Source organism: Neolamprologus multifasciatus, chromosome 9 (genome assembly GCF_963576455.1).
Source record: "Neolamprologus multifasciatus chromosome 9, fNeoMul1.2, whole genome shotgun sequence".
Taxonomy (NCBI): Eukaryota; Metazoa; Chordata; class Actinopteri; order Cichliformes; family Cichlidae; genus Neolamprologus; species Neolamprologus multifasciatus.
Window position 1 is genome coordinate 21,892,109 of NC_140447.1, and position 12,298 is coordinate 21,904,406.

At 40.8% G+C, this 12,298-nt stretch overlaps 1 protein-coding gene across 3 annotated transcripts in view; it reads left to right on the forward strand.

The window, feature by feature from the left end:
* The window catches only part of LOC146511553 (uncharacterized), a 25,991-nt gene continuing 13,693 nt past the window's right edge, over nt 1–12,298 (forward strand). For 2 of the 3 annotated variants that reach the window (XM_085172786.1, XM_085172788.1), the window contains exons 1-7: nt 2,919–3,070; nt 3,752–4,315; nt 7,335–7,553; nt 7,794–8,084; nt 8,473–8,537; nt 8,670–8,776; nt 8,892–9,035. In XM_085172786.1, the coding sequence (XP_085028912.1) occupies nt 2,919–3,070; nt 3,752–4,315; nt 7,335–7,553; nt 7,794–8,084; nt 8,473–8,537; nt 8,670–8,776; nt 8,892–9,035 (1,542 nt within the window). Of the gene's footprint in view, nt 125–2,918; nt 3,071–3,751; nt 4,316–7,334; nt 7,554–7,793; nt 8,085–8,472; nt 8,538–8,669; nt 8,777–8,891; nt 9,036–12,298 lie in introns of those variants that run through there. The other variant, XM_085172787.1, reaches the window with a different exon arrangement.

Here is a 12,298-nt window from a genome sequence, read left to right on the forward strand (position 1 = left end):
CGGGAACGCATGCTTGTATTTTAAGTTTACCGCAGCTAGCTGGCTAGCTCGTCAGCTCACCAAAAGTGAAACAGGAACGAGGCTGAAAGCTCCAGGAGTTTGACTTCAGCACAGCCAAAACAAGGTGTGTTTTCACGACCTGACCTCGTCTTTTATTTGTACCCGCTAAGAAGTGTGCAGCCGTTATTATTAACGTTACTTTGCCGTGTTTGACAGGTGTAGCTGTGTTCATTTAATAAAGTCGTGTGGTTTAAAAAAAGAAGAAGAAAGAAATGCCCTCGCGACAGGAGTTTTTAGCCATACTGCCACTGCATTGTTTTACTGTGCTTCATCACAGGCTGCCAAAAGGTGTTTTTGTGTGAGGATCACACGTTTCCATACTGTAATGTATTCAGTCTGTAGTCCGAATGATTTTCAGTCGGACTGAATTATATACTGAATGATATTCAATCTCTAGTGAGTATAGAGAATCCCATATCAATATTTGTGTGTTATTCTTTTATGTTATATGTTATTGATTAGCTTGAAGACATGCCATGACTGTGCACCCCCAGCTGTGGACATTGGTCTTAGGGGCACACTGTTGGATCACATCACTTCTAAATGATAACAAACATCTATTTCTGCAAGAAAAGAAAGTGTTTACACATACTGGACAACACGGAGATATGGTCAGAGGTTTGCATGCACTCATCATGTGCATAAATGTCACGTTAAATCTGGGCTTTTAATGATTTCTTTTTCCAAGGTGGAATGATTGTGCAAAAAAAAAAAAAAAACCACCCAAGAATCGGGTGCTCAAAAGTATACATTCAGCCTCAAATATATGCATTGACCCCATTAATATTTGGTAAACTGTCCCTTAACAAGTGGCACCTTAAGCAGATCTTTTTGGTTGCCATGAACAAGTATTTGACTTAATTTTGGCTTGATTTGTGAACGCTCCTCTTGCCAGAATTCGTAGAGTTCTTTTAAATTTGTTGGTTTCCTGGCATAGACCTGTTGTAGTCCACAAATAGGATGGAGATAAGGGATTTGGGAAGCCCTTTCAGGAAGTTTAATGTTAGCCTGCTTTTTCCTATCTAAATGTATGTTTGGGATCATTGTCCTGCTGGAGCATCCGACTTGTGTCCGAGTTTCAATCGTCTAGTTTTTGATCTGAGGTAGAGTTGAAGAATTTGGAGGTAGTCGTCCTACTTCATAATTCTATTCAGTTTGTGCAATTTACCACTGACACGAAAACAGCCCAGAGCGTGATACTATCACTGCCATGCTTGACAGCTGGAAGCTTCACTTTTACTCCTCCACACATACCTCTTGTCATTGTGGAGAAATATTCAATCCCTATCTTGCCTGGCCATCAAACATGTATCCAGAAGGCTTTTGGCTTGTCTACGTGGGCAGTTGCAAATTTCATTCAAGCTTGAAGGTGTCAATTTTGGAGCAGGAGCTTCTTTCTCGGACGGCAACATCTCAGTCCATGGAGACTTAAAACTCTTCATGGTGGAGAATGATGCTGGTATTTCAGCAATTTCCAGTTCATGACAGGCTTGAGCCTTCATGGTTCCTGAACATCCAAATCAATTTCCCCTCATCCAAGGGAGTCCGTTTGGGTCGTCTTCCAGATCTTGGCAAAATGGTGACATCTGAATAACTGGTACTTATGTACAACTGGTTGAAATGATGATCTTGGAATCTGCGGTTGTTTAGAAATGGCTTCAAGAGACCTTCAGTTCCTTGGATTTTCCTGTTGTTCAGCGTATAGGTCAGCTCAATGAGTGCTGTCAAACAAATCCTCTTTATGATGACAAAGAGAAACTACCGATTGTAGTCGGTCATGATCATTAACCAGAAGTTAATGGGCCTTGGCCTTGCCAATTTAAAAGAAAAAAAGAAAGAAAATCCCAAATAAATTCAAACTTGTACATCCAATTCTTGTCATAAAGATCATTAAAAGCCAAAAATCATCATGACATTTGTGCTCATGATGAATGTATTTTAACTTCTTTATGCGACGTAACAATATAGCCGCGATTGACCCAATAATATCTATTAACAAATTCATCAGTTAGGGGATAATTCTGGGTCTTTTTCTTGGCTCAGTGGGGGCCTTTAGGAGCACACTCATTGGTTCAGATATAATTAGCACATAGTCTGTTACCTTAGGAAAGAGTGGCTTATTGATTTTCCTAATATTTTTGGTGATTTTTATAAACAAAAGTAAATTAAACCTCACTTAAAAAAATAAGAGTTGTTGTTCATTTATTTATTTTTATCACAGTCTGGCTGGGTGCTGTCTTTATTGCCTCATTGTGCAACATTTAAGGAGTCTTGAACTTTTCTATATAGTTTATACATGTAAACATGAATACTGTGGGGTATTCATGTTTGGTTATATCTCAGGGTTTTTCCATGTTGGATGTGACCTTTCAGGTCCACCTACAGTAAATACAATAAGTCTTTGTTGCCTTATTTAACAGAAATCTGTGTGTTGTGTTTCCTGGATGTTTGAAAAACCAAATATTTATCGTGTTTGAGAAAATGAATCCCCGTTGAACATAAAAGCTTTATCCTTCATAATGGACAAAATCTGCATGTACCAAAATATTGTATTTTATTAAATACAACAAATTGTGTAATTACAGTAGCGGGAACTTGTTACATAACAAACTGTAACGTGTTAGATCACAGTCAGTGTGTTGATCACTCATTCTGTGCTTTTAGCTGTCAACACACTTTTTATAGGACATAAACATGGTTTCTCCCTTGCGTTAGCAGCAGCTTATCCCTCCGTCGTCATCATGGAGTCCTGAAATCTTCAGGTTTCGGCGACTCGCCAGGTCGCTTGTGGTTGCTTTGGACCAGAGGCCTCTTCAGCCTACAGCCTGTCCGACCTCCCAGGCTGAGGGAGCGAGCAGATGGGGAACTGGTGCTGTTGTCGCCATGAAAGTCCTTGCGGCAGTTTGGAGGAAAGAAGCGGTTTGCTGACCAGTGACTCGAAGGCCACCCAGTTCACAGGCTGTAAAGCTGTGGCTGGCAATTGCGGTCCTGAAGGAGATGATTGCATGAGGTGAGATGACTGGGAAAACACAGACAGGGAAACTCAAAGTCTGAGTGTGTGAAGGGTGCTGGGTGCTAATAAGACTTGGTGACCTAATCTGGTACAACAGACACACTTTCACAGGATTTCCCAGCAGTGTTTCGTTTCTCAGGTTCCTCCATAAGCAGCAGACCACAAACAATTTTAGAGCTGACTCAGAACACTTTCAGCTGAGACTTTTAAATGCTTGAAGAAAGCTTTGGAGTTTGCGGTAATATTGGATTTAAGCATCTAAAACATGCAGACAGTACCTGCATCTGTGGTCACAAAAGCACCATTAAATGCTGGAAAATGGGTGAAAACAAAACGACGATTAGATTTTCCCCTGTGGGTTGTGTAGGATGCACCATGTGACCCAATGACAGCACAAAACAGAGTACTGAGATCAGAAACGGGGTGAGGGGGACTTCCAAAGGTCTTAAAGTGTTTGTGGAAGTCAAAACATTTGTCATTTCATGAACTAACTGGTAATCAAAGAGATAATGTTTTGAACAAAGGTTATCTGCTTCCTCTCCACCTACAGGGTTGAAGGAATCCTGAAACATTTCAACAGCGTCTTATCTTTGGTCACAAAACATTGTTTTTCTGGGCATGAAAAGGGTGTAGCCAAGGCTCTGTGGCATTGCTAATGAATACTGTGTCGTCACTTAGGGATGAGGAGCGGAAGATGAGTCCTGAGACCGGAGAGCAGGAGCCTAATAACACTCAGGAAAATGGACCCTTGAAGCAGGAAGTCATTCAAATAGAGATGCCTCCGCCCTGCAAGATGTCTGAAGAAAACGCCACCGGAGTACAAGATACAGAGGAATCTCCTGCTCACAGTTGTCAACTTCCAATGCAGTGCGCTTTGGGGTCTGTGCAGGATGAGCACGCCAAAGCGGATTCTGAAGTTTTAAAAGCACCAGAGATAGAAGAAAACCCCCCCACGCAGGACAAAATCCCAGAGGGCACCTCTCTGACACCTGAGGTGGTCTGCTTTGAAAAAACTCCGCAAACTGAGGCAAACACAACAGTAGAGCAAACTGCAGCGAGCACAACTCATCATGACGAAGAAGAAAAAGTGACTGTTGAAGCTGCAGCTAAACCATCAGGGGAGTTTTCTGAATATCACCAAGTGTCACCAGTGTCAGACATGCTGGCTGCAGCTGCCCCGGCAGCCCAGCTGTCGTCTGTGTCTGTGGAAAAGCAGGAGCCTGAACCTGAGCCTCTGACATGGTGAGTTACATGAAATTAACCTGTAAGCTTAGAATTTAGCTTCCCTTTTATAATGATTTTAATATTTATTCTGAAGAGCTGGATAGAAAGTTCCAGTGCAGTTCAATGTCATATATTGTCTGTATTTCTTTTAGAAGAAAATATGAACTTCTTAAAGCGCTTCTTTCTTGGTTGTGTGCACATGTTGGTGTGCTTGTTTTACCATGACATTTCCTGCACAATATCTTAGCACCTGTATAATGTCAAATACTGTAAGACTCTCTCTAACAGCTCCAGTGTCTAAAATTAAAATATTGTGACACAAATGCGACACGTTCTTCTACACGTGGTGGTTGTTTAATCAAGTTTCGGCAACACCAAACATTTATTTTGCTTTTAGTGGTTGGACACATTGATATGTGTATTGTATCACTTCCCTTTGCCATACAGGTGTTGATACATTGCTGCCAAATGTAGTTCGTTTTGCTAAAACAGGAAGCTGCTCTAGACGTCTGTCAACAACTTTACTTACCGGAGGATCTGCTTTATGACTCTGGGTTCAAGATGATATAGCTCCGCCAATGCTGTAAATTCCTCTCATACCAAGCAGATTAGTTTGTTTATTCTTTTTTAAATTTTTAGTTTGATATGAATTGTGATGTCAAGTGTCCAATTTTGTCCCACCTAGCAGTGGTGAAATCCCTGGATTGAGATTGGGATCAGTTCCAAAAGTTAATCGCTTCCAAGTTAGAGGGCAAAAAAACACCTCTGTTCATATTTTCTTTCAAATACGCCAAAATCTTTTTGAGTAATCCTGCCACAGAAAGACAAACTGAATCGCTCCTTTGGAGGTAACGATTGAGGGTAAACTAAGTGACTGGTTTTTATATAGCCCTTTTCTACTTAAGCACTAAGAAAGCAGTTTACACAACATGTCTCATAACCCATTCACGCACATTCACACTCCAGAAGATGTATCAGGATCATCGTGTGGTTGAGTATTTTGCCCAAGGATACTTTAGCATGCAGTCCGCAAACCTTCCAGTTAGTAGTACTGTACTACCACCTGCACACAGCCTCCAAGTGATTAGGAGTTACGAAGAAGGCAGACAAAGTACAAAGCTCTTTACTTGAAGTAACACACTGTTTAGAGTGAATATTATCATTACATATATTACAGTGAATAAACACATGGTTACTCCTCTCAGCTCTGAAAAGCTGATGGGGTATTGAGATCACCCTGCCAGGCAGGCGGGTAGCTGTGAAGTGTGGACACAAAAGTTTATGAATGCAATAATTGGAGAACGAGGCAACATAGTATTTCGAAACTGATACCACAGATGCTACTTAAATCTCAGACGAGTGTGAATCCCGGACATCGGAGTCAGAGATCAACTTTTCAGATTTTTCAAATTTATACCATAGGTGCATTTACTAGGAGGCTGAGGGTAGCACAGACAACCGCTGGTATTTTTTTCTTCTGATGTATTGTTACACATATGTCTTGCAATATATAAAGTATTGTAGAATCACTGGGGGTCAAAGTACTGTGATAGTATTGTGAGTTACTCTGTGACTCCCAGCGCTGCTTGCTGCAGTCTTACTTTGGTGGTTTACTCAATTATAATAATCCAGATAAAACCGCTTGGCCTAAAAATGGTTTAAAGACAGAAGACTGTCTTATTGTTTCTAGAGGATTGTAACATTTTCTAATCACATCTGTGTCTGGTTTGGACAGCTGCTAAATTATTTTCTTTCTTTTTTTGTCATTTAAGTTTTTATTTGTTTGATCGTCAAACAAACAAACTGATCGTCCCAGTGTTGCAAGAGAGAAAGCACTCCCAGGATTTCTTCAAGTTCTCTATTGTTATTTAGCTTGGCCAGCAGGTGTTCATATGACACTTTCTCCAGCATGAATTCCAACCAGTTTTTAATGTCCGGAGCAGAAGTGGTATTACATAATCTGTATAATCTGTGACCACTCCCACCTCTATCACTGTATTTTGGTGTTTTAATATTAGGTATTATTGTCCGATTCCCCCAATAGGCATAGTCTTGGTGACATGGGTATCACCATGCCCAGCCACTTTCTTATGTGTTATAATTCTATTTTCCAAAATGGGGAAACGTATTTACAGTCCCAGATCGCATGTATAAAGGGTCCTGGTTCTGCTTGACATTTCCAACATAAATAATTGGTAAGTAGACCTGTTCTACAAAGGCTAGATGGAGTAAAAAAAACTGTACTATCTTATAATGACTCTTTAATGTTTCCTATTATGTGACAGTATCTTTAACCATCCATCATTATTATTTGTACAGCCAATGTCCCTCTGCCAGATAATCCTGAGAGCTTTACAGACATCTGTTTGTATGCTATTAAATAATTTGTGAAATGCGGATGCCTTGTGTTTGATACTGAGTAGATCCATACATTTTTGTGTGTATGAAATTATCTTTAACAATGCAGCATCTAATCTGTAAGTATTTCCAAAAGTTATCTTTTTGTTTTTTAACATATCTAAGCATGATTTCTGAAAAAAAAAAAAAACCCACCCCGCCTGTGTATATACATCACCTATATTGTGTGTCCCCTCCATAAGTCACTTTCCATGCAGTTTATTCCCAACACAGATAAAAAGGTTGAACCATAATGAGGAGTACAGCTGTTTAAAATGTGACATGGCATGCATCCTGTGTCTCTTTTCTTTCTTTGTGTTTGCTTCTTGTCCTAAGTTCACCATCCCTTTAATCATTAACCTCCTTTTTTTTTCTTTTTAGATCTGTGGTCGCATTAGACCATCAAACTGTTGCAGAATCACTGATCAGGGACATTTTATGACCATGCTGTTAACGCTCTATAGGCCTTGACTTACTACTTTTGGTTTTTCAAGTATGACATGTGGTGATAGGGGCTTCTATGGATGGCTTTATTACTGAACATTATTACACATGTACGACTGTGTAATCACTTGCTTTTACATTTGTGCAAGCAATAGTCCATTTATTTTTGTTACCTTTCTTATTGCTGTCTGCTCAGTGCCGGGACAGATGATTCAAACAGCAGGGAGGCCAGTCCTGAACACCCACAAAGCCATGATGTCTCCCAGTTGTCTTCTGGATTGGAGCCCTCAGAACTCGACCACAGCGGTGAGGGACAGGACTCTGCCAGCTCAGTGAAGGAGCCAGAAACCACAGCTCCAGCAGACGCCAGAGAGAGGCCAGTGGGTTCAGAGTTTGCAATAACAAAACAAACAAGGTATTTGTTTACGTGAACTCTGGACTTATGGCGGCAGAGTGGCACTGTGGCCACTAGGGGGCGAACTCTTACCATTGCATCTTCTATGACAGTCAGCCCTCCTCATACCTGCAGTTTTCATACAGCTAAATGTGTGCTTTACATTTCTAAATACGACTTAAGTTGCACATTTGCAAGTTTGAGTTTAAGGCTTGAATGGTAAACTTGGCTTTATACACAAAACATGCATTTTCTTTTCAGCTTGCCGTTAGATGAAGATAAAAGGTCAGATGCGGAGCATACACCTACAATGTCAGAGGAGGTTGTGTCTGTGGAGAAAACCAAGCAGGAACCAATGTTAGTGCAGGATAACGATGAAGATCTCCCCAAGGTCAAGCGGAACGATGAAGAGATAAAAGAGGAGAGGCCAACTGAGGCCGAGACTGAACCTGTGAAAGATACTGAAGGCGAGGAGGTTACAGGAAAAAAGGAGCAGCGGGCAGAGAGCGCAACCAAGAATGTTATGGCTGAGGCCACGGAGAAGGAAGACAGGTCTGTAAAGATCACCTCTGTTCACTTTATAGTCCTGAATTGAATCACAGCATCTGTTGAAAGAATAAAGGAGGTAAAACCACTTTTACCCAAGAAACAGATGGGATTATGAGACAAAAATGTAGCAAAATACACACAAATTATGTGTTTGGTATTTATAGTGAACTTTGTTATGTTTATTTATTTTTAATTTTTTTGCAAATGTCACAGAAAAATGAAATCTGGACTTACACATTTGAAGTGTGAGGATTTTTAGTGAGATTAAGTTGTCCCTGTCCCAGTTGGCATTGACTTAAAATTGCTCGATATGGAGATCCAGGACCAGGCTTTGGATACACAAAAATAAGTTGTTGTTTGATTAAAAATAAGTGTTTCTGTTTTATCATAGTGAAGAAGATTTGTACAGAGGTGAAGAGGAGCTGTCTGCGTCACAGCCCGAGTTGGAGACAAAACGTCAGTACATCCTCCGCTTCTATTGCATCAGTGATTTTCAACAAGTGCAGCCTTTGTCTGTCATTTGAAATCTGGACAATAGTCTTTTTGTTCTGCCCATCGTCTCACCTTTCTCTGCTATCCCTCGCTCAGTTTTAAAGGTGGAGGACAGATGCAGTTTGTCACCGGTGGTGAATATTCTGTTGTACAGTGAGAGGGAGTGGAAGGGAAATACTCCTAAAAGCGCTCTCATTAAAAAGGTTGGTGCCTGAAGTTTCTCAGAAGAATCATTTCAGGTTAAAGCCCGTTCTTATTTATTTATTTTTACGTTAATGGCTAGGATGTTTCCTCTAATGTCCCCGTGTGTTGGTGCAGGGTTATAAGGAGATGTCCCAGAGCTTTGCCAGCGTACGAAGAGTCAGGGGGGACAACTACTGTGCCCTCAGAGCCACGCTGTACCAAGTGTTGTCTCACAGCACCCAGCTGCCTGCGTGGCTGCAGAATGAGGACGTCATCATGGTAAATTTTCACTTCTGCATCTTATCGTTCAGAGCTCATGCTGAAACCAGCCCCAGCATGGCCAAGAGTTGAAACCACTGCTGTCAGCGATTGCTGTAAGAAATTGCAGCTTCCACATTTTGTCCACCCGCCATGCTCTGTGCAACTGTTCAGACCGGTTTGTGTGAGAGCCGGTTCTCCAAAGGCAACAAAGCAGAACTGACTTTACACTGGGCACAGCAGCAGTGCAAAAGAGGAATTAGAAAAGTACCATGTACCGTAAACCTCAGTCACACAGGCGCAGTTTGGCGACTCCATGGCAACCATTGGTTGCTAAGGAAAAATTGCTATTCCCCAATAAAAACTAAATGACAATCTGAATTTCAGTCTTTTAGCAGTTCCTGGAAGTCACAAGGATTTACCAGGGGATCCCATGTGACTGGGGCTAACATGTGACTATGTTAGTGCTGATTACGGTGATAATTGGCTGCTTTGAGATTCAACATGTTGTGCGTTCAGAGATGCGCTTTCACATCTCATGCTTGTAACGAGTGGTTATTAAAGTTACTGTTCGGAGGAGTCTGGCCATTCTCCTCTGACATCAACAAAGCATTTTTCACCCAATGATCAGTGTCCGTTAATCCAAGAGATGGTTCTGTGGGAAAATTCCAACAGATCAATAGTTTCTGAAATACTTATACCAGCCTGTGGGCGATCGTGGCTCAAGAGTTGGGACTTCACCATCGCCAGTGTGTGAATGTGTGTCTGAATGGGTGAATGACTGGATGTGTAAAGCGCTTTGGGGTCCTTAGGGGCTAGTAAAGCGCTATATAAATACAGGCCATTTACCATTTTACCAGAAACTATGCCACCTTCAAAGTTTGTTAAATCTTCCCCATTCTGATGCCTATTTTGGACTTTAGGAGGTCGTCTTGATCATGTCTAAGTGCATTGAGTTGCTTTCATGTGATTGGCTGATGAGATATTTTTCTTAACAAGCAGCTGTACCTCATGAAATAGCAGGTAAGCATATGTAGTTTTCCTGCCATGTCACTTACCTGCTAATTAGTGCTAAAGACTTGTAATAAACCACACAATTTCACTCACAAAGAATAGCAACAGAGTTCTTAGTCATGGCATGGTATTTGTTAGATAAATATCTTAAGTCCTCCAGACTGTACCTCAAAGCAGCCAGTCCTAATAATACATAACTTTAACTGCTGATGAAGTTTAGATTAATTACTTATCAAATTTGCCGCTCATAAAAGTAAAGGGGAAATTGGCTATAGACCAAAACTAGGTTTCCTTATGCGCAATACTGAGATTGTGATTATGTAAAATGGTTGTTCAAAGACTGGAGAAATTGTGGTTTTATTTTTCTTTTAATCTTACGTGGCTTTCCAAGAACTTTGGTTGTAATTTAAGTAACAAGCTGAATAAACAAAATTAAGTTCAGCTGAGGTAATCCTGCTACAGTCTGAGGAGAAGTGAATGTGAACTTTAATCAAGGGGTAGAAGTGCACAAAAAGTTTTGAAATGCATAGTTTAAGAATTATTACAAAACAAAGGATCATAATAATCTGTCTCCAATATGTTGTTTTAGTAAATTCTGGAAGCTAAAATTGTATTATTTTTTTCTTTTTGGAGACATAGCATTCAGCCTCAGGGCTTTGAGGGTAATAAAAACCACCTATACCTATAAGCACCTCCAAGGGTAGAGCTCAGTATACACCAGGAAGTGGCTTCATTTGTCATCCCCAGGGTGTGTATGGGTATAATGTCATACATGACTTAACCATCATGACGTGAGTTAACCATCCATCCTACACAGCAGCAGAATGGGTTTTTGGGGTGTGACTACTCCTGCAAGCTTGACTGGTACACATATAGTTAAAGGTATGTTATTTAAAAGAAAAAAAGGATACTGTACTCATAAATATACATAGAACTGTGTGTAATTACACCTTCCATCAACTTGATGCGTTCTCATAAACATATAATTAATCAATAAAAAATACATAAAAGTGGGCATTTCCCTTATGACATCTTCCTTCTTACCCATGGTGTTTTACATTTGGGGCTAGGGACCGGGCACATAAGTATTGTGTCAAAAGCAGAGAAGTAGAGACGTCTCAGGCCTTAGTGTGCTCTGAAAGGACATTAATATTTGTTCCTGGATCTTCAGACTCAAGACATGAAGCATCATACCTCAGAGAAGGGGCCCCCTTCAGCAGAGAACTGAAAAACTGAAGGAAAGGGACAAATTTCTATCCCCTTCCTCCTCACCTCAAGCTTCATCTCCTGAACTGAAGTCAGAGCTCTAACACACAAAAAGAGTTTATTCACTAAGTGTCAGGATCCAGCAATGTCGACACCAGCTAAAAGTACCTAACTGTAGCTAACAGAGGCTAACTGTAGCTAACAGAGGCTTACCGGAGTAAATAGCACCTAACAGAGGCTAACACTAGCTAATAGCAGCAAAAACAGCAGCCCTTACTGGCAGAAACTTCCGCATATCCTCATCAACTCGCCTCATTATCGCTGTTGTTGGTCAGAAGTGAGCTTGTCTGATTCATGGAGTCCTTGCAGGACTCATTTCACAAAGTGCAAGAGCCTCTTGCAGAGTAAATAAAGGTGGATGCATCTCACCCGGCATTGATAGCTGAGGTAAAAATAGAACAGCCTTCTACAGATGGAGAAAACCTCCAAGGTGGCTCTGCATCCAGTGTTTTGTTTTTTTGTTGTTGTTTTTGCCTGTTTTTATTACAAAGGACTTTGTGGTTTTTGACCTGTGAAAGGTGCTGTATAAATAAAGTTTACTTACTTACTAGTAGAAACAGGCTGGCTGGCCGTGCCCGTTACCGGGTACAGTCTGAATGTAATTTTTTTTTATTTTATCTGTCTTGGCTAACTAAAACTTATTTGTCCTACAGCAGCCACCGTAGCTAGTATTATGCACTGTAGTTATTCTGTCTGCCTTCTCTCTCTCCAAGCGGACGCGGCCAATGGCCGCCCCACCCTGAGCCTGGTTTTGCCGGAGGTTTCTTCCTGTTAAAAGGGAGTTTTTCCTTCCCACTGTCGCCAAAGTGCTTGCTCATAGGGCGTTATATGATTGTTGGGTTTTTGTCTGTATGTATTATTGTAGGGTGCACCTTACAATATAAGAATAAGAATAATAAGAATAAGAATAACTTCATTTATCCCGAGGGAAATTCTTTTGTCATGTACATGCTCAAAGCAGCAGGAGAGACAGAGGAACAGATGAATAAGATATACAATATATA